This window comes from Neophocaena asiaeorientalis, unplaced genomic scaffold, assembly GCF_003031525.2.
Source record: "Neophocaena asiaeorientalis asiaeorientalis breed wild unplaced genomic scaffold, Neophocaena_asiaeorientalis_V1.1 scaffold649, whole genome shotgun sequence".
NCBI lineage: Eukaryota > Metazoa > Chordata > Mammalia > Artiodactyla > Phocoenidae > Neophocaena > Neophocaena asiaeorientalis.
Genome location: NW_020173202.1, coordinates 3,222,847 through 3,245,859, shown reverse-complemented (window position 1 = coordinate 3,245,859; position 23,013 = coordinate 3,222,847). Strand labels below are relative to the sequence as shown.

The 23,013-nt window shown below is 45.3% G+C and overlaps 1 protein-coding gene across 10 annotated transcripts in view; it reads right to left on the bottom strand.

Moving 5' to 3' along the window:
- Nucleotides 1-23,013, bottom strand: part of FAM120B (family with sequence similarity 120 member B) — a 95,072-nt gene that overhangs the window by 66,653 nt on the left and 5,406 nt on the right. For all 10 annotated transcript variants that reach the window (XR_003003267.1, XR_003003268.1, XM_024744908.1 and 7 more), the window contains exons 2-3: nt 15,871-17,304; nt 10,673-10,853 (exon numbers count right to left, since the gene is read on the bottom strand). Coding sequence is in view for 8 of the 10 variants with exons in the window: in XM_024744908.1 (XP_024600676.1) it covers nt 10,673-10,853; nt 15,871-17,283 (1,594 nt within the window). In the remaining 2 variants the exon portion in view is untranslated. The remainder of the gene's footprint in view (nt 1-10,672; nt 10,854-15,870; nt 17,305-23,013) is intronic.

Sequence of the window (23,013 nt, the reverse complement as noted above, 5' to 3'; positions counted from 1 at the left end):
GGTGAACTGCCCCTTTCCCTTTCCCTCACTCTCAGTTAGGCATCAGTCCCTCTAGTGTGGGGCCAGCGCCTCCCCCTGCACCCCCCAGCACCCCATGCCTCCCTCCCCTAGTTCTCTGGCCAGAGTCCCACATATGCCTTCATATTTCCCGCGGCTGCCCACCCTAACTGTGAGTTCCCCAGAGCAAGAACTGTGTCTTCTCCATATAAAACAAGGCCCAGAGCAAATATTCATTAACTGTTAAGTTTAATGAGCAAATTCATCTCAGTCTAAATTTCACACATACCAAAAAATTTTTTAAAAGAAAGAAAATATGAGAAGTATTCTTGATGTTGTTAAAAACAAAACAATCCACTTTCTATATAATCCTCTTGGCCTAGGTTTCCATTACATTAAAAAACAGCCAGGGCTTCCCTGGTGGCGCAGTGGTTGAGAGTCCGCCTGCCGATGCAGGGGACACGGGTTTGTGTCCCGGTCTGGGAGGATCCCACATGCCGCAGAGCAGCTGGGCCCGTGAGCCATGGCCGCTGAGCCTGCACGTCCGGAGCCTGTGCTCCGCAACGGGAGAGGCCACAGCAGTGAGAGGCCCGCATACCGCAAAAAAACCCCAAAAAACAGCCAACTGAGTGAATACTGTCCTACTCATCCCAAGAGACAAACCTTAGGAGGTTTAGTAACTCACACTCAACGGCTGCCACTGATGAACCTAGCCTGCCAATTGACTCCTGGGGAATCACTGAAACATTCACAAAACCACACTTCACACCGCATGCAAGTGACCATCTTTCATCTAAAACTGTTCACAGCACAGAGGTTCAGAGTTGACACCTCAAAGTTTTAATTCTAAATAACACACAAAGAAAGTAAAGATAGGTTCACATTGGGCACTGGTATCCTTTATTTAAAAACACCTGATAGGGGCTTCCCTGGTGGTGCAGTGGTTAAGACTCCGCCTGCCAATGCTAGGGGACACGGGTTGGAGCCCTGGTCCAGGAAGATCCCACATGTCGCGGAGCAACTAAGCCCGTGTGCCACAACTACTGAGCCCGCGTGCCACAACTACTGAAGCCCGCGCGCCTAGAGCCCGTGCTCCGCAACAAGAGAAGCCACCACAATGAGAAGCCTGCACACTGCAATAAAGAGCAGGCCCCCGCTGGCCGCAACTAGAGAAAGCCCGTGCACAGCAACGAAGGCCCAACGCAGTCAAAAAATAAATTAATAAAAATTAAAGAAATAAAATAAAAACACCTGACAGACCTTCTGTTATTTCCTTTCTTGTTAAGACCCAGGGAAGTCATCTTTTGGACAAATATTCCAAGAGAAATGCCACACAGCATCAGTCGTTCAGCTGCAATCCAGGAGGAAACAGCTGCCCATCGAGAGAGCCCAATAGGAGCTGTGAGCTCACCTCTGCGTCAGGCCCGGCAGAGAAACAGGCCCAAGGCCAGCACCAACAGCAAGATCTCTCTTCCCTCAAAACTTAGACCAGCACTGATGCCCCATCCCCTCTTTCCTCATTATTTAGACCAGCACTGACAACAAATTCCCTCTTTTCTCCATAATTTAGACCATGGAGGGTTAAGTGAATATTAATTACAAAGTATTTCTTAATTAACAAAAGAAGGGAAGCTTTTGCTTTTACAATAAAATGGTTAACTGACATCTGATGTTAACTGACTAGGTCTCAGCACAACAAACTATGTTGCTTAAAATGCAGTACTTACAGCTATCTACTTACAGAGCCTTGAATAGGAAACTCTTAATTTTCAAATAAAATTAACTAGCCAGAGGATAAAAGTTCAATCAGAACTGCTGATCTGAAGTTTCATTCCCTAAACAACATTTTATAAATTGTGGGGAAGGATACAGGAAAAGAGGGATAAAAACAAGCATCTTCTCCGAAGTGGAGGGCAGGTGTCTACAGGTTCTTCTGCGTCCTGCCCTCACCTGGTGAGCTGCCCGGTGACAGAGACCCTCGATACGCCTTCGTTTCCTCCTTCTGCCAAAAGAGGGTAAAAAGGCAGTGCAGAGCAGCTAGAAAATGCTATCAACATGGCAGAGTAAATCTGTAGTCTGGATAAGGTCTCTGTCCAGACCTAAACATTCATTTGGAAGCATTTTCACTGTTAATTCAGACTATGCCTACCACAGACACGGTTACAGCTCCCCACTCCTTCTAAAAGCCACAGCCGGATGCAAAGTGTTACCTGAAATCTTCTTAAAATAAAAATAAATGCATTTTGCTTGAAAATCCTATAGTTTAGCACATTCTCTGGGGTACCACGTAATTTCAGAGATTTTAATCTGGTATGCACTTTGAAACAACAGCAGAAATGTTTGCAATAATTTGGTTTGTCTGAATTAAAATAATCTTCTTAAATACCGATACATCAAGAAAAAGAGAAGAGGAAATTGAGTTTGGTAATTCCTAAAAGAAAAGGTTGACTTTCTCATTTGAACTTTCAATTTGCTAGGCTCTGAGTTCAAAAGAGCAAAGTAAAAACTCAAGTAAAATTTCTTTGCTAGTTTTACTCTCTATTCACGCTATAACATTTTATACGGAAAACAGAAAAGTAGCATAATCAAACTTGTTCTTCTGCTATTCCCAAAGGACAGACACATTATACTGCTTTATAAAAGCTTCTAGTATAACTAAGACATTTTCCCCTGGGAGCAAAACTGTGGAACTGTCTACATGCCCAACCGCTCTCCCATAAAAACTCTTGATTATGCCAACACACACTCCCAGCAGTGCCCACTCCTCTCACACAACCTGGAGGGTCTGTGAGCAATGGGAGGGGAAAGAGAACGAGCAGAAGCAACATCAACTTTAACCACTCAAGTACTGTACTTTCAAGTTTGATAACAATCCTCCAGGCTTTAAAAAGTATACATATGTCCTTATGATCCTGTAATATTTTTTATATTGCTGGTTTAATCTGTAATTATGTGCGGCTTTAGTCCTTAAAAATATAGAAAAACTCCCCATTCTTTTTTGTATACATTTGAAAAAAAAGTCACCTTTTAGGTCAACCTCTAGGACTTGGATGAGCTGATGGCCTGTAGGCACTTTGTAAAGGTGCCACACGGATGACATGACTTCCTAACCGCCCATCACAAGACTATCATTCTCCTGCAACTCCCACGGATTCCCAGAATGTCTGCTGAGTGAAAACGAGGAGAGAATGACAAGGAAAAAGGACAGTTAGCCTTAACTGTTAAAGACTGCCATAGGCGTGGGCTCTTCTCCAGAGCTGCAAACCAGTGAGACAAGAGGAGGAGAGCAGAACAGAATCTGCCTTCTTGCATCTTTCTGAGTTCCTTCTATTTCCTAAAATATATCAAGTTATATGGTGATTTAACCTAATCTTATCATTAGGGAGACTAAAAAACGGAGACAGAGTTAAAATCAGAGGTAAGAATGGGTATGAAGCCAAGGATGGGCTGAGGTCTGAGTTGATTTCAGGGTTTCTCCCTACTTTTGGCCATGATGCCACTGAGCTGTCTAAATACCATATATTCAACTATATAAAATACATGTAAGAGTGACAGCGACCAACCACTCCCTAAAGAGGCATCCTCCAACATTCCAGATGAACTGGAGTATCCAACAGATCCATTATCCAAATCTTGCCCATAATTAGGAACTCTGAAGTATGAAGCCATCAATTCGGTGCTGTGCTTTGGCTCAGACCTCCAGCGTCCACAGCTGTGCACCTGCAGGAGCCCTAGTGCTGAGAGTCAATGACCGTGGAGTTAAAGGCAACTTTGATTCTAAACCTCACTCCAAACGAGTGGGCTCCTGCCTGCCAGTCAGACGGGGCTTAGAGACAGCTGCTTACCTAGTGGGATTTGAGAGACCATCGCTCTCCCTCCCATGTCTGAAATTCAACCATTAGGGTAATCCTTTTCTAAGGAATGCCTTGCTAAATGCAAGTACTCCTGAAAAGGTAACTTTTTTTTTTTGCGGTACGCAGGCCTCTCACTGCTGTGGCCCCTCCCGCTGCGGAGCACAGGCTCCGGACGCGCAGGCTCAGCGGCCATAGCTCACGGGCCCAGCCGCTCCACGGCACGTGGGATCCTCCCAGACTGGGGCACAAACCCGCGTCCCCTGCATCGGCAGGCGGACTCTCAACCACTGCACCACCAGGGAAGCCCAAAGGTAACATTTTAAACACACACTCAACACACATAATATCGGTCACCTAACTCACCTGAGAAATCTGCCAGGTGTGGCAAAATGCCCCCTGAACAGTCCCTGCTCTCTCAGCCTAGTGGGGAGGAGGGCCACCGGACAACACGCATGTGAACAGGGCGCAAGTACGAACTGTAATAAGCTTAAGGATGAAAAGCACAAAGCTTCTTCAGAGGAAATCAATTTTGATGATGGCGTAAGGGAGGAATCTGGGGGAGTTGGTTTTCAAGGGCATGAGGGACAAAGAACTGGTCAGAAGGATGGGTCATCAGTAAACGTGTGGATGGACCTAGAGTCTGTCATACCGAGTGAGGTAAGTCAGAAAGAGAAAAATATCATAGATTAACGCATATATGTGGAATCTAGAAAAACGGTACAGATGAACCTATTTCCAGGACAGGAATAGAGACGGAGACATAGAGAATGGACATGTGCACACAGGCGTGGAAGGGGAGGGTGGGATGAATTGGGAGATTAGGACTGACATATATGCACTACCATGTGTAAAAGAGATAGCTAGTGGGAACCTGCTGTACAGCACAGGGAGCTCAGCTCAGTGTTCTGTGATGACCTAGATGGGTGGGATGGGGGGTGGGAGGGAGGTCCAAGAGGGAGGGGATATATGTATATGTATAGCTCATTCACTTCGTTGTACAGCAGAAACCAACACAACATTGTAAAGCAATTATACTCCAATACAAATTTAAAAAATAGGATGGTCTGAGCCAGAAAAATTAATTTTGTATTTTTCAACATGGATTTGGTTTTTAAAGCAATGCAAGTGAATGAAATCACCTGTGGATAAAGGGGGCAAACCCAGCTTTGATGGCCTCCCACCAACAGAGCCACTGAGAACAGGAGCCAGGCCAGCAGCCTGAAGCTTCCAGCAGGAATTTGACGGTCCAGGAGGAGCTTCAGGACGGAGAAGAGAAAGGCCCTGATGGAGAGAGGAAGGAGAGAGGGACACTTCTCCAAAAAAGCTGAGGTTGGAGTGGTGAAATGTTACCCAAATGCAGCAAAAACAAACCAGGAAGTAGAAGATGAAGAAACAGAACATCAGACCAGGAAGTGCAACATCTCTTAGCAGTTCCAATAAAGGAAAATGGACATATGGATGGGAGAAAAATGTATAAACATGCAGGATAAAACTCTCCAAGGAGAAAACAGTCACAGAAAAGGAACAAGAACCACACTAGCACTCAACGCCGTCAGCACCCGGAACACTAGAGGAGGGTGGGGTTGGCTGAGACAGGGCAGTTGTGCTGACGACTCTTCCCTCTCCAACAACTCTAGAAGCCACCGCATTCTCGAGTGGACACTTTTTACCCTGAGGCACCGTGCAGACAGCAACCTAGGGCGGGAGAGCCTGGCAGAACAAGCCACTCTCTGAGAGGACGAGGCTGTCGTGACAGCAGGGGCTGCAGGCAGAACCAGGAGCTGGTGCCGTGCAGAGAGGGCTCCAGAAGTCTGCAAAGGAGCATGCTCGAGGTCCTGGTGGGTCCAGGGCAAAGCTCAGTGAGGCCAGACAAGACAACCATGGGGAACCCTGCTGACCGACCCAGGGGCCCCTGCGGCCAGTGTGCAGAGACGTTGTCAAACACCGGCACTAGGGTGACAGCCCAGGAAGGCCCAGCCTCAGGAGCAGGGCCACTCTACCTCCTGAAATTCCCTATAAGGCAAGCCCTGAAAGGATTAGGTAAATGAACTGCCCGACAGGACAGAAATCAAGACCCTTCACAGATCCAAAATCTTCTAGAATACAATAAAAAATACTGGACATCAGAATAAGCAGAAATACGTGGACCCATTATAAGGAGGAAAAGTCAATAAACAGACACAGGCCCAGCAATGACAGGGCTGACGGAATTAGTAGACAAGGACTTGAAAACAGCTACTGTTGAACAAGTTTAAGGATTTAAAGGAAAACATGAAGACAGGGAAGAAAGAAATGGAAGATCGTTTTAAAAAACTGAAAAACACAATATCTGAAATGACAATTTCACCGGATGGGTTACCAGCAGATTAGACACTGCAGAGGAAAGACACTGGAAATGCGAAAATGACAACAAGAGTGACCCGAATTGAATTACAGAGAGAAGAGGCATAAAAACAAGCCTTGGTGCCTGAGGGACACTGTGAGGTGTGAACCAGGCACGTAACTGAAGGCCCAGAGTGATAGGTGAGAGAGAGATAGAAAAAGCTGAGCACCGTTTCATGAAATGTTGTTTTCTAAGTCAATAGGGAATAGAAATGGACCCAAAGAGCTCAAGAGTTGCAAGCAGAATAAACAGAGAGGAAACGACTCCAAAGCTCAGCTTAAACAGTGGCTGAAAACCAGCAATCAAGAAGAAACCCTAAGGACAGCCAGAGAAACACACACTTACAACCTGTGGACACAAGAGTCAGAAGGACCATCGTCAACTCATGAGAAACACAAGCCAGAGACAACAGAATGACACCCTGAAAGTGCCCAACAAAAACACCTAAAATTCTACATCCAGCAGAATTATATTTCTGAAATAAAGAGCAGCAGAGGGCTTCCCTGGTGGTGCAGTGGTTGAGAGTCCGCCTGCCGATGCAGGGGACACAGGTTCGTGCCCCGGTCCGGGAGGATCCTACATGGCGCAGAGCGGCTGGGCCCGTGAGCCATGGCCGCTGAGCCTGCGCGTCCGGAGCCTGTGCTCCGCAACGGGAGAGGCCACAACAGTGAGAAGCCTGCGTACCAAAAAAAAAAAAGAGCAGCAGAAATGGTGCACACAGAAGACCTCATCTCACCTATTAACTCCTTTAAAAGACAAATGACTGAGATTTCCCTGGTGGCATAGCGGATAAGAATCTGCCTGCCAATGCAAGGGACACAGGTTCAATCCCTGGTCTGGGAAGATCCCACATGCCGAGGAGCAACTAAGCCCGTGCGCCGCGACTACTGAGCCTGCGCTCTAGAGCCTGCGAGCCACAACTACTGAGCTTGTAAGCCACAACTACTGAGCCCATGTGCCACAACTGCTGAAGCCCGCACGGCCTAGAGCCCGTGCTCCACAACAAAAGCCACCGCGATGCAATAAGAAGCCCGCACACTGCAACAAAGAGTAGCCCCAGCTCGCCACAACTACAGAAAGCCTGCACGCAGCAACAAAGACGAACGCAGGAAAAAAAAATAAATTATTCTTAAAAAAAAAAAAAAAAAGACAACTGACTGTTCAAAGGAAGGGTTGGGAAACTTGGCTCATAGGCCGAATCTGGCTTGCTTGCTTTTATATAGTCTGAAAGCTAATAATGCTTTTCATATTGTTTTAAATGCTTGGAAAATTATCAAAAGAATTTTCTGTGACACAGACCAATGACATAAAATTCAAATTTTGTGACATGGGAAAACTAGATAAAGCTTCACTGGCACAGCCACACCCTTCTGGATGTAGGTCCATGGCACTTGGCTCAGCAGGGCTCAGCAGTTGTTACAGACTGTGGGGCCCTCAAAGCCTAAAATATTTATTATCATCTGGTCCTTCACAAAAAAGTTTGCCAGCCCATGGTTTAAAATAAAAATAAGAATCGTGTGTTATGGGATTTAAAACATATGCATAATCTCAAAAGGTTACCTACTATGTTTCCACTTATGTGACATTCTCAAAATGACCAAAATGTTGAGTTGGAGGACAGACTAGTGGTCACCAGGGGACAGGGACAGAGGGCAGGGTACAAAGGGGCAGCATGAGAGAGTTCCCCTGTGGTGATGGACCATTCCTGTACCTTGACATGGGATAAAACTGCATAGAACTATACACATACCAAACGAATGGGTGGACAAAATGCTGAAAAGTGAATAATGTCTATGATCTAGTTAATAGTACTGTACCAATGTCAAATTCCTGGCTTTGATATTGTACTTTATTATATAAGATGTCATCTTTGGGGAAGCTGGGTGAAGGGTACATGAAACCCTATGAGCTATTTTTTGCAACTCCCTTGAGTATATAATCATTTTAAAAGTTTTAAAAATATACAGAATAGCAGGGAGAATGCAAGTACACTGTTGTAAGGTTTTTACAATACACATTACGTGATATGATACGGAAGTCAAATTGTGACACATTAAAGACATATATTATAAACCTTATAAAAACTGCTAAAAAAAACAAGCAAACAAAAACAGGTAAATCTAATAATCCAAGTCCAATAATAAGCCAATATAAAACAAAATACTAAAAATTACTCAATTGATCCAAAAGAAGTCAGAAAAGGAGAAAATAAGGGAAAAAAGAACAGAGCAAAGAGCAAAATGAAGACTTAAACCCATGAAGACATTACATGTACTGTCAATAAGTACATTAAGTGTAAATGGCCTAAACAGTCTAATTAAAAGACAGAGATTGAAAGACTGTATATGCTGCTTAAAAGAGACATACTTTCAATATAAAGAAATAGCTTAAAAGTAAAAGGACAGAAAGAAGATACACCATAATCATAAGAAAAGTGGGGTGTGTATACTAGTATCAGACAAAGCCAGCTTTGTCTGATACCATTCACTAAAAACAGAACCTCAAAAACATCTGAAGTAAAAACTAACAGAACTGAAGGGAATAAATAAAAACATCCACAACAGTATCTGGAGATTTCAACACTCTTTTCTTAAAACCTATGAACAAGCTGACAGAAAGTCAGTGGAAGACTCTCATAGCCCTCTTCGCAATACTGGCATTTTATAGAACACCACGCTCAACTGTAGAAAAGACATCTCTTTTAGGTGCATGTGCAATAGTAAGCCAAGCCAAGCAAACAGCACAGAATACGCTTTATTATATTCATTATAAATAAACCTGCAACAGCAGCTTTTTATGTTTACATCCTAACAATGTAGACTTCATGTAGAAAGCCAAAAAGTTGAGAAAGAAAAAAGGAGAGTGAAGGTCAGTTGTGAAGATAAGTTCAATCTGAGTAATTTTCCTGTTATTGTGGTTATCTAATAAAGTGATCTCTACGGCTGTCAATAAATTGCATTAACAAAGTAGGAAATTTAAGTTATGAAGTTTATATATTTTAACCTCATTTAACAAAATACTCTAAAAATAATTCTAGGCAAATATTATTCTATAACATGAAATTTTTTCATGATGAAGATATCTTTTCTTTAATCATCGGAGTCAATGTGCCATCATTCATGTTAAGAAAGAGTATACGGGCAGAGAACCACATAAGAAAAATAGAAAAATTATTTCAATAATATTTGGTTTCAAAGTTTACATAGGTTCTTCTGTTTCTGTCTTCAAATCAGCTTAAACATCTTTCTCATGTCCTCCTTAGGCCACATCAGTGTCTGAACTCTCACAGCACCTATGGGAGAAGGCAGCACATGCTGGGTGGTGCTGGGAATCTAATAAAATCTGGGTACAAAGAACCTGTCACTCCTTCTGCCCCAAAAAAGAATAAGCACAACACTTCAATCTGATGATTCTATCACCACCTTTAGATTATGTAAATGTTTCCTTTCTGGAATAATATTAATAGTAATGTTGGTAGGTTTGGAGATAATGGAGTTTAGGCAAATGGGCCACAGACATCCTTTCACCAGGACTTTTCTGCTTCAATCCTTGCCCTGATAGTAGTGTGCCAGACTCTGTTTCTCATCCCAGCACCATCCGATCAGACCATGGTGTTCCAGCAGCCTGCCTCAGGTCAGCAAGGCCTTGCACGGAGGTAACTGCATGCATTAAGCATCACTAGTCTGTGCTACAGAGCGCTCTCCGACACTCCCAATTTCCCCAGACTGTTCCTAACAGAGGGTTACAGGGTCTGATTAATTTTATTCCTGGTGTTAAAGGTCCTCTCAATTTTACTGGCCTAGCCATGGACAGTCCTCTCCTTATCCTCTTGTTCCTACTGTGAAACTGAAATACAGATGGAAAAACATAAACTTAATTACAAAAACTCCAAAGGAAAATTTTGTTTATATTTTAAAATATATGATTATATACAATCATTTTACGAAACTCACATTTTGAGGGAGAGTAACTAGACGCTGTCTTCTAATAATAAACACACCCTACACTCCTACAGGAGGAAAGGGTTTTCACATTTTTTAAAAAGGACGATCCTTTTAAGGCATAAAAATACAACATTTTAGGGACTTCCCTGGTGGTCCAGTGGCTAAGACTCTGTACTTCCAATGCAGGGGGCGTGGGTTCGATCGCTGGTTGGGGAAATAAGATCCCATATGCTGTGCGGCGGAAAAAAAAAAACCTCGACATTTTACAGAAACAATGCACTTCTCTTTTAATGAATACTGGTCAAATGCTTGCTAATTAGATATAGACGTCCCAAGGCATTTACCCTTTATTCTGCACAGATGCGAGTGGCATTCTACATTACAGATTTCACAGAGAAATAAACCCCAAGTCCTGAAAGAATGCACTCTACTTTGTCTGGTCAGTTCTCAGAATTCAGGTCCACGAGCACAGTCACTGCGAGACCATGACTCACCTTCGCTATCCCCCAGCAAGAGGGAGTACACCCGCTGCCGCACTGGGCGGTAGACGAAGGCCTGGCTGGGCAGAGCTTGGTCCATCGCATCCTCCAGACTGTTGCTGCATTCGACCTCCCCGCTGCTCATGACGTTGTACACCAGGTAGCTCTCTGCCTGGACGTGATGTGCTCTGGCGACCTGCCGGAAATTTAAATGCAACTGGTTTCTCGCTGAAAACAAAACAGTGACCTTTAATAGGAAATCCAACGCCTCTGAGGGCTCAGAAATAGAGTAACTGTCACTCAAACTCATGATGTCAAGCTGGCCTCTGTGCCTCCTTTCCTTTGGGCTTCTGGCTCAAAGCTTTCTATTACTCCTCTTGCTCCTCCTCCAATTTCCAATCACCTACCAGACTTGTCGTACTTCCTCCTGCCGTCATTCATCATCCTGTCCACCTGACGGAGAGATGCTACCCAGGGCTCCAGCCGCCCCCACCAGTGTCTCCTCTCTCCAAGCCACCCTTCATCCCAGCGATACTCTGCCTTCCTGGAAACAGAGGCCCAGTCAATGCCTCCTCAAAGCATCTGGCCAGCTACCACAGATTCTTCAGCCTGAGACTCAAGGGAGGCCCCGCGGAGGCCTCCATCTCCTTTCCCACGTACACCATTGCCCTTCGTGGACTCTCTGGGGCCCAACCTCCACAGTTCTGCAAGAATCCTCCCTGTGCTCCGGAAAACCGACCTCTTTCAGCCCTTCCCAACCAGCCACTTCCCAGTCTCTGCTCCTCTGAGGGTCCCCTAAGGCGTCATCTCTCCATAACCCTGTCATCCTCTTTGAGCAGGAACTCACCTACCCCTGGCCTGATGGGCTCAAACTCACATTTACCCTACACTGGTTACCTGGCCTTACCTCTCCTATTAAACCATAAACTCCCTGGGATTAGAAACTGCATCACGTTCATTCAACTGTTCAGGGATTTTTTACTGAGCAGCAACTATGCACTGGGCACTCATTTCTTTCTACTTCGAATGCAGCAGAGTGGCAGCACATGGTAGGTGACGAGATGGATGATTTAAATGGATACCACTTTCTCATTCAATGAGTAGCTGAGATCAGACGGCCTATAATATCCTCCATACAGGTTTCATGTTCCTGCAAAAACATTCTTATTACTGCAGGAATAAATTCATCTAGATTACTCTTCAGAATTTAAATCCAGCCTACCATTAATGGCCCTTAAAATGTGCTGCCAATAACCTGGAACACCAAAACCTCTGTGTGTCAGTGTCCCGTTGTTATTCATACACATGAAGCAGCTCAGTCACGCCCATTCATTATTGTAGACTTGAGTCCTAATCCCTTTAACTCCTCACTTCCTTCATATGTAAAACAGGTTTAACAAAGGTGCTGACCTCACAGAACTATCGTGAGGATTAAATGTGTTAATGTACGAGGCTGGCACATAGTGCATGGCCAATAGGTGCTAAGTACTGGTCTCAGGCTGGACATACTCGAGTGTCTATCTCATGGCTAAAATTTCTTTAAATCAGGATGGCAGACAAGCTAGCAACTTTAAGGTCACCAAGAATTCCAAAAGAGTTATTACTTGATGCTCTAACCAATCAAAGATCATTAGAAGTAACCTATTTCTCTATAACACCCCTTTTGATACAGAATCTATCAGAAACAATATGGTTAGATATTTCATGATCCTTTTAAGGCAGAATACCTTCTAATTTATTCTCCTATTCCCTCTTCCATTTCTTACTCTTTTTTTATTTCAGAAGAGTTAGTATTTTGACAAATTTATGTATATAGCTATAATAAATTATATTCACTCTACTAAGAAATCTTCAATTTTGGCAACTCTACAGAATTTGAGATGTAACATTCTTTTCTGGGTATACACAGGGTTTTCAGAGAAGTTCTCTACAAGCATAATATTAATTCATTAATTAGCTCATCACCTCAGTATCTTTTTATCTCTGCCCTTAACTGTAGATATTATATAGCATTCCACACTTGGAAAAACTTTAACATATGCACCTAACCTGAATATTCTAAAGCAAGAATTCAGTTTATCCAACAGTGTGTAACTCTGGAGGAAACAGCAGTGGTTGTGGGTATGTACTCAGGTAATTGCTGCATTCAGCAACTCTGCACCTAAGGATTTCCAGGGTGACTATGTGTGGTCAAAATGCACACATTTGAATTTTCGTTACCTATTGACAGGGCTGGAAGACTCCATTGCAAAAAATTTTTTAAGGAAAAATTAAGGGAAACTTAAGAAACTTCAAAATTGTTTTCAAAGGTATCACTAAGGCTCAGTAAATGCGAGTGTCACTGGAACAGCACACTATCTGCCCTTACCCTCCCCCCTCCCCTGCCACCCGCAGACAGGCCTACCAGATTCTGCTGGCCTCTTCCCATCCCAGGCTCTTTCTGCTAAACTTCCTGAAAGAGCAACCCCATCCCCAGCTCCTGCCTTTTTTGCCTCCAAATTGCTCCCCAAATCCCTGTAATTTGAACTCCCCCAGGCCCCTGGGAGACCACAGCTCTCTGAGGCCACCCAACCCTCCTATGTGCCAATAGCCATTCTCTGCCGTGTACCCAATGTTTCAAAAAACAAAGATGTGATCTCACCACACCTCTGCTTGATAGCCAATGCCTCCTTAAAGAGTGTAAGAACTAAGTCCTGAACTCTTTCAGCACACACGTGCTACCCTTGGCAGTCAGACCCAACCTGTCCGCACTCCCCTTGCAGGAGACTGGGTGAGACGGCCAGGACGCCCATGAGCACAGCGGAAGCCCAGGTGGGTATGGGGTGGGTGTGGCGGATGAGCCAGGGAGCGTGACGAGGAGCCCAGACGGGACAGGTGCAAGGTATACACAGACGGGAGACCGGAGCGGAAGTCAGGGACTGGCAGGGGCCAGAGCAAAGGAAAGTGAGCAGAGAGGGCCTGGAATGGCGCTGTGGATGTGGCAGGTGATTGCTCAGTCAGAGTCCTGGGCTGGCTGAGACGCAGACACCGCCGCCTCTCGAATGAAGACTCAGAGCAGGGGGGTTCCCTTACACACTCCTCCACTCTCCTGCTTCTACACTACCGACCACGACTGTGTCACCTCTCTAAGCGCCAATGAACTTCTAGACCAGCAGGGAAGGCAGTGGTGATCTTGGAGAGCGTCAAAGGCTTGGGTTCAATGCCGGGGTCTGCCAAGCGCTAGTCGTGTGACTACTGCAGACCATGTCACTTTCACACCTATGTCCTCACCCACACGTCTAGCGACAGAGCTGTGCGATGACCGAAGGAGACTCAGTGAGGAACACCTTCTGGGAACCATGAACAACTACAAAGAGATGTGTCATTGGAGAGCCACCTGCACGACCAAACTGAACACATGCAAGTCGAGCCCAGGTTTAGTTCTCTGTCCTTCCTCCATGCTCTTCTCCTTCTTCCTCATCAGACGACTCCTCATTCTCTGCTGAGGCCCACCTGTGCCCGTGCTGTCATGCTCTACTCATGTCCCACTGCCTGGCAGCACCTCCACGTGGAGGTCCACTTCTAACCTTCCTCCAACGTCCACCCCACATTCTTTTTCCTCTAAAAAGCAGTTAAGAATGCTTCCCAGTAGAATAAATTTAACTTCTTAATACTTTTTCACCTACAACTCTCTTAAAACATGTATCACCTTCTACCTCTTAGCTCCTCTGCTACAATATATGTAACAGAGAAAGAGGGGAAAGACCTTTTGGACAGGAGAACCCCTGCAGTTGTACAGGAGGGAGGGAAGAAGTCACTAGAGAAAACCTAAAGATACAAGAGACAGAGAACATCCCCTCTGAGACTGAACTAGCAGCCCCTACCAGACAGACAGCAGGACAGGACAAGGGGCTTGGCAATGACAAGAACAAACAAGGTCCTGCCCTCACAGAACCGCCCCATCTAGCAGGAAAGACAGGAACCAAATACGACATTCCAGGGGCATGCGCTGCAAACGTCAGGCACACACACACAGGGTGGGCAGCCAGGGGGCTTCTCTGCGTGTGTGGTGGAAAAGCCGAGCAGGCATCGACTAGCAGAAGGGGGCAGGAGAGCCGTCCAGGAGGGCGAAGAGCACATGCGAGGCTGCAAGCAGCCGAGGGGCAGACAAAGGTGGAGCTGCAGCTAGTGGCTGGGTGATGGCTGCCAGGCTCATTCTGGTTACTGTTTCCCTCCTAAGAGCTACGGAATGCAAATAAGGGTTTTATTTCTGTGTGCAGCATGACAAATGGACTGGAAGGGGCAGAAGTCTGTTTCGGAAGAGCGCTCAGAGATGACTGCAGTCATTCACACAAGCGATATTTTGGCCTAGGGTGGTAAGATCCACCGAATAGATCAAAGTACCAAGACTTGGGAGAGACTGGTTACGAAAAATGGGAGAGATGGTTCCCAGGTTTTTAACTTGTGCAAGATGGTGACAGTCAATGCCAGAACAATGAAAGGTTGTGGTCATGTTTGGTTCTGCACTTGCTGAGATGCCTCAGGGCATTCATGTGGACATGCACCTTCTCTGTGACCCAAGGAGAACGAGAGGATTCAATGAGCTAAAATACACGCACTGCACGCAGACAGATCCTACATGCAGCAAGCAGTTAATAAACAGTGGCTCTCCTTCAAAAACTATCAAGGCTCTATATTACCTTCAGGACTACGTCCAAATTCCTAGCATGGCATGTACCAAAATCCACAATCTGGCCGCAGTCTATCTTTTCCAACTGTTTTCTCCTTACTTAGCCCTTCAAACCCCATGCCTCTGCTACCTGTCCCAGAACTGTGCCTGACGGGAGATTCTACAGGCCACCCCTCGGGCGCTGCCATAGACCCCATCTTCACCTGTTCACAACAAATCTCAGCCCCATGAAGGCCTGGCTTCAGTTATCCCTGGGAGCTTCTCTCTGTACTTAACCCACAGTGATTACTCTCTTCCAAATTTCGAGCACTCTCTCTGTAACAGTGATGTAACAACGTGAGACAGAGTTTATAATGTGGGTTTTCACATGTATTGTATCTTACTTCCTAGCTAAACTCCAAGGGTTCTGTCCTGTGCCTGCCACCCCCACCCCCCACCCCAGTGTCTTAACCACTGCAGGCAGTCAATAAATACTCACTGTCAAATCTATCAATGGGTACACTTTCCATCATGACGTTAGAGCTGGGTGGGCACATCTACATACCTTCAAGATCTCAGGATCCGAAACCATAGTTATTTGTTGCTTGACTTCAGGCCCCATATTTACAAGATCTTCTTGTTTAATTTCAGGGTTTGTACACCGGGGTGCTTCTACGTTAAATTCAGGGTCCATACCTACAGGTAATTTCCACTTGGATTCAGGGTGTGTGCATAAGAGAACTTCTTGCCTGGATTCAGGGTGTATACATAAGGGAAATTCTTGCTTGGGTTCAGGGTCTGTGTACATGGGAACTTCTTGCTTGGATTCAGGATCTGTACACATGGGAACTTCTTGTTTGGAATCAGGGTCTGTGTACACGGGAACCTCTTGTTTGGATTCAGGGTGTGTATACAAAAGGACTTCTTGCTTGGATTCAGGGTCTGTACACACGGGAACTTCTTGCTTGGATTTAGGATCTGAACTCATGGATAGTACCTGCTTGTCCAAAGTTACTACACCTTTAGGTTTTTGGAAAAACCATGGAGACTTCTGTCCTGGCAAAAGATATGATGCCACTCCTTTATAAAAAAGAGCTTTGTTTGGCCCCAAAGGTAACATCTCTTCCAGCTTCTTCTCACCTTGATGCAACCGAAGAACTTTAGATATGTGGTCCGCTACAGCTAAGATAATGTTACCTTTTTTGTCAAAGTTCTCTTTCACAGAGGTATAAGAAGACAAGCACTTGTAACGAAAGCTTTCGAACATGCCTTCTGGGATGATGTCGTTGCCAAGCAGGCAGGCCAGAAGAGGAAGGTCAGACAGGCTGAGACCCAGGCTCTGACAGAGCTTCTCTCGGCAGAGCATGATGGTGTCCAGACTGTCCAGGGAGAGCTCACTGATGGAAAAGTAGGGACAGGTGTCATAAATTAAATAGTCAGTGTCTTCTCCAAGAATCCCAAGACAGTTGTTCTGGAGGCCATAGGAAGCCACCTCATAGTCGGCCTCCTGTAACGAACACAGAGTTTCCTGACCCAGGGCCTTCAAGGCAAACTGAGTAAATATGGCCAGCCCTGAGGGGATGAAGAACATGTTTCTGCCAGGCTGCTCCCTGTGGGACTTGATATAATGGAAGATCTTGGCTATCTCCCTGTTGTTCTTGAGTCTTCGTTTCACCCACTCGTCTCTCTTGGACTGCTCCACCATGCCATCAAAGAAGAATACCAACTTGATGCCAACAGCTGTAAAAGTTTTCACAAATTCTCGCAAAGAAGAAAAGTATTCCCGCCACTGGCCACCACAGATCCAAGAGTCCGGCGTGTACCAGTATCTGAGGCAACACATGGCATCGACCACAATGGTAGGAGTCCCTCCAGGATGCCTGCTTCGGTGGTGCTCTGCCAGCTCTTTGAAATTTACTACCATACATATATGTGGGCAGCTACTTCTCACAAATCCCTGTAAGCCTCTCACACCCATAACTGACCTCCTGGAAAGGATCTGGAAAGGAAAAGAAATGAGTAGTTATGGCGTTATCACCAGACATATGGCTCCTTTCAGAGCAAACACAGACAATATTTAACATTCACTCTCTGTCTCCAGCACGACACAGAGCACGTCACGCTGGTCAGGAGCCTGAAGAGGCTTCCCCGGACACACCCGTGGGGCTGCGCCTGCAAGTAAGGTGCTGAGTCGGACTTCCACCAGGACAGCACAGGGCAGCACTCTTTTAAGATTGTCACTAAGACTATTACTCAAGAGATTTCTCAACAAAGTTCGAAAACAGGTTAACAATTTCAAAGAAGTAATACTGCCCATCTAGGAGCTCAAACAGAAGTTAATTTTGAAAACATAAAATGTAAAATTGATACGTGCAACACTGATGTTTCTCAAAATAATTTTGCTGAGTGAAAGCTGGACCAAGGAGTGCACACTGCACGATCCCACTTATGTAAAAGCCTAGCCCACTGAGAGCTGAGCTGCCCGCAGTGGCAAGAGCCCTGTGGTCGTCTGCAGTGGGGCAGGAGGAGACAGGGACTGACAAGAGCGGAGACAGGGTGATGGACACATTCACCACCTTGGCTGTGGGGATGGTGTCACGGGTGAACGCATGCTCAACCTCTCGAATCATACGCTGTACGTATGTGCAGTTTCCTGTGCATCAAGTGCATCTCAATAAAGGTGTTAAAAAGGAAACTACATGGATATTCACTAGGCCAAATGCAGCAACATTTGAGGTGGTGACTGACTGACTTGGGATGGAAAACTGCCCATTCTATAATGTAAAAACACACAAAATAGTTCAAAGGATCAGAATTCACAATCTGGAAAAAATCTAAGCAGAGTCCTTTATGTAATAAGTATGATGTCCTTACGCATAACAAAAGATGTAATATAGCCAGTAACACCCATCAGTGGTCAGACATCTTTTATCTTAACGGCCTATTCTTTTCATCAGGGCTTCCGGTCCTCTGATAGAACAAAACAAAAATATCCTTACTACGCAAACAGCAGCACAAGAGCAAACGGTGCCTCTCCCAGGCTGGGGACTGAGGGCAGCAGCCCCAAGCTGCCCACGCACAGCAGTAACAGCTCCTGTCTGTGCCCACTTCCTGCCAGACAGCACTGGGCACTCAAAGCACACGTCTCCACTCTTCAAAACAACCCTGGCGGGTAAAAAACTGTAAGCCCTATTTCAGTAAATAAATTACTAGGCTGGGAAAAGGCCCCCTCGTGGATTATCTTTTAAGAATTTGCTGCCTGTTAATGGACCCTTGCCCCTAAGAGAATTTGGAGTTATCTGTTTAATAGCCATTAATAATAAAGAATATCTAAAAACTGAGTGGACACAAATAGCACACATTTAAGTTGAAATTGGGTGAGGCCTTGCTCATTAAGTTGTTACACATAATGGATCCATATACCCCAAACCACTGTAGACCTATGACTAACAGTGGGTTCATCTGGGGAAGGTGTGTTTCTGAAGCAGGAGATGGACTTCATAACATGATTATCTCAGCCATAAGGCAGTTCTCCAGTCGGGCCCTCCGGGCCTGGTGTGGAAAGGGGATATGTTTCACAACACAATGTCAGGCTGTACAAAACACCAAAATGGATTTTAAAAAAAAAAGGCAAGGTCTGTGGACGACGAGTGGATCCAAGGTAGATCTTACCCAGCGGGAGGCGGACTCTTTCTATACTGCAGGAGGAGACCTGCTTCTTTCCCCGAGCTGCTGCGGGTGCTGAGGACCCTCCCACCAAGCCCACGTGGAGATGGAGCCAGGAGGGCAAAGCATCGGCACCGCTTTCACTCCCACCCCTCACAGACGTGGGCCCGTTTGTGTAGCAGCTCTGCCACATTTGCGTTGGCTGCCTTCCCTCACCGATAAAAAGACATTTTTGTTTCAAGCATTTTCCTACTAAAACTGCAAGTGACAACACTGAGTTTCTTGAAACACTCTCCTCTTTATTTTGCAAGAAGTCGGGCTCAGCCTCTGCTTTGATTTTATTCAAATGTTTTTCCTCCTTGCTTACCCCAGTAGTGAAAAGCTCACTATTTTTTAAACATGTACTGGTTTTTCCTGTCTTTCACACTGCCAATTTCTCACAGTTTGAATCACAAATTACCTCAGGAATGTTATGTTACAATGTGCTCTTCTATGGCATTCACAAAGACAATTTTGGATAGGCAAAGGTTTGGGGACTTGGGCATTAGAGGATGCCTTCCGGCACTTCGGCTCTTCAAAGCATTAATGCAGTGTTAGCCCGCCATCAATGCAGTCAGTGTGGTGTGAAAGGAGATGCTTAAAAAGAGAAATCTGGATATTACCTTTTTAAACAACTTTCTTCTGTTTTTTTAAGCCTTTTACTGCTAACAACATATACTCTAAAGGTAGTTTTTAAGATGACTGCAAATACATGTATGATTATACAATATATATATTGTAAAATTATACGTATATATACACACACATATACAAAATTTCATTTATTCTACCTGCAAATTATACAGGAAATTGTCATTATCTAGATAACTGTTGCCTGGAAAACAAAAGTTATGTCTCACTAGGTAGGAGTCCCACTGCCCAAAATACAGTCTGGGAGTCACGTGCATTAATGTGGGCCTCAGGGCAGAAGATGTCACCCTGTCAGATCCCTAACACCCAGCACAGTATCAGGCACATGAGGGCCTGGCAAGCACTTGTGAACGAATAAATAGATAAAGGCATCAAAGGGCAAGTGTATAAAGAGAAATCCGGAATCAACAAGTTTATAGACTCCAACTGTGGGCAAAGAGTACAGAGTAGAGTCTGCCCTTGAGTAGCTGACAAACTGGTCTGGGAAACAAAGCATCAGTGCGGGAGATTTTAGGAAAGAGCAGCAGGTGCACAAGTACAGCTTGAGTGTGTGACACGGGAGGAGGCCTCGCTCCTAGCAATGGCTCTGTTCTCCTTACATCCAGACCAATCCCAATGTACTGGGTTACCAGTAAATGAGGCCTGGAGAGAAGAGGAAGGAGAAGCCCAGAAGCTCCTTTATTCACAGTCTTTCAACTGACAAACACTTGGAGAAATGAAGAGAGAGGCAGCAAAACACATATGCACCCTATCTGCCACTGAGAGAACGGGGTCAAAAGCTACACATGGAGAGTCACTCTGGACACAGCAACAGTGGACCCATGGACAGCCCAGGGCACACACCCTGCCCCCCATGGAGCAGCGTTTGTAGGCAACCAGTACCAGCAGTTGTGGCCACCTTGAGCCACATCCAGCATCCCAAAGGTGTCAAGGCATAATGTTCAAAGGTGAAAAGACATAACCCATGCAAATATAAATTAATGAAAGAAACTGTACGACAGGAAGCCAGTTCCGAGCGCATCTGAAGAGCTGGCCGACCAAAGTGAGCTTTTTAAAGTTGGAGACGAATTGGGTTAATGTCCTACAGAAATAGAACCATAACCTTTGGATAGATCTTTATCAGACAGAAATAATGTCTCTACAAGACAAAAATCTACAAGTTAACGTGTAACATCAGTGTTTGAGCTCTCATGAAGAGTAAACAGCAAAGTAAAACAGAGAGGGACCTTCTGTTAAAAAACTGAATATTGGAAGAATCTCTTGGACAATGTCCCCGGATTCAGTGAAGAACATACAGTCCTCTTTTTCCATGCTCCATGTCTGACTCTTGGACCATTGTTCTCCCAGTGGTAACCTGCTGCCCGGGGCCTGGGCCCTCTCATGAGGCCCCTCACACCTTTAAGTGGAGGATCTGAAGTCTGCTCTCTCCTCTCCTCCCCTCCTCCCCATTAGCCTCAGCTAAAAAGAGGAACTTACAGGGACCCTTTCAACACAGCAGGGTAAGAACAGGGACTGAAAATTCAGGGATGAACATGTGTCCCAGGCCAGCACACGAGACACGGCAACTGCCCAGCGCTCACTGGAATTCACAGCCAGGGCTGTGGTTCACCGCAGGTGGTCCGGGCGGCTGTACCAGGCTGCTCTCCCTGCTGTCAGAGGCCTCCACACGGGACTCGCGGAACTACTGGCCGACACGCTCTCCCTGACCAAACTCAGGCTCCTGGGCCCTCTTCTCGACAGGCCTCCACCTTGAGTTGCAAGTTCATCCTTACCAAGTTTAGCCAGATTCCTGCTGAGTCAGCTTGAGTAACCCCACCCTTGACATGTGACCCTCCTCAAGATCTGATCTAACTGCTCGCCCGCCCTCCAGTCCCAGCGACCCTCCCTCTGCTGCAGGCTCTCAATCCCCCGGTGTCTGTGCTGTGTTCGAACTTGAGCCCACCTCTCTCACCACTCAAGTCTTGAAGAGAGTCCTTCTCACTGTCTTAACAAGTGTCAGAGGGATATTTTACCACTAACTTCAACCTCAATAAAGTTTATTCAAAGTGGAAATGGAAAGCCTACAGCCGTCACGACTCCAGACCCAGGGTGCCCTCCCCGGAGGACCCTCCGGACCACAGTCTGGCCATGACCGCTGACGCCAACATTCAGGAAACCGTGCGTGGCAGATGCACCGAGTTGGGAGCGCGACCCCTCTTGGCTGCGTCCTGGGGAAAAAGACAGAACGCTGGGCGGCACAGCGCTGCTGACAGAAGGGAAGGCTCTACAACAAAACTGAGCTGAGTTGAAATTCTAACCGCCACTTACTGGCAGTGAATCTTGGAGCAAGTTACTTCATTCTTCTTATATGCAAAATGAGGTTTATAAGACTCGATCGTTGTGATGCAATTTTATTTATATTATAAATTTGGTCATCATTTTTCATTAGTTGCTAAAGTTCAGTGAAATAAGCCCAGCACAAGTCAAAATTATTAAATTATCTCAAAATTTAAGACAAAGCCATATAAATTTTAGTCAGGCTTTACTGTATTTATGATTTTTACAAGCTATATTACTTTTTAATATCAGGAACGTACTTATTTATAAAAAATTTTTTGATTAAAAATGTAGCCATGTTCTTTGCAGAAAATTCAGGGCAGCACAAAAAGAAAAAAACTACTCATAATCTCACCTTCCAAGGGTGACTACAACAAACATCTGAGTACATATTTCTAGTTTTTTTAATTATTCATTGTTACTAAAAATTGGGATCATGCTTTTCTATAATCTACTTCTGTGTCTTGGTTTATTATGAATATATTCCCAAGTCGTAATGTTAACCTCCTGCAGTGTCACTTTTAATGGATGCACCATGTAGACATAATAGGAGTTATCTAACCCTACTGCTGAACATTCATTTCCAATGCCGTATGCCATAAATAAGAATGTCAGTCACATCCGTGAATACACATCTCTGATCATTTCCTTGGGATTAATCTTAGGTGTGAAACTGCTGAGTCAACGCAAAAGCACATATTGGTCATTTTTCCCTAACTGTAGTTGTAACTCATTCACACTTACTTCTCCTCGATGACACCAGGTAACTTTATTTAGACATAAGTCGGGTTTACTCATTCAGCAGCTACCTGTGTCATCGCTACAGCAGCCGTGGAGCCATGACAGGGTCCCTGCCTTCTGGCAGCTTATGCTCCAGCAGGAAAGCCTCCAACAAGCAATGATCACTTGGGCATTACTGTAGGGCAGAGAAAAGCAGAGGGCATGCAGAATATTCAGCAGGAAGACCCAACCCAGACCTGGGATCCATGACGGCCATCCTGAGGAAGGGCATTCCAAGCGGCCCTGACATGAGGCA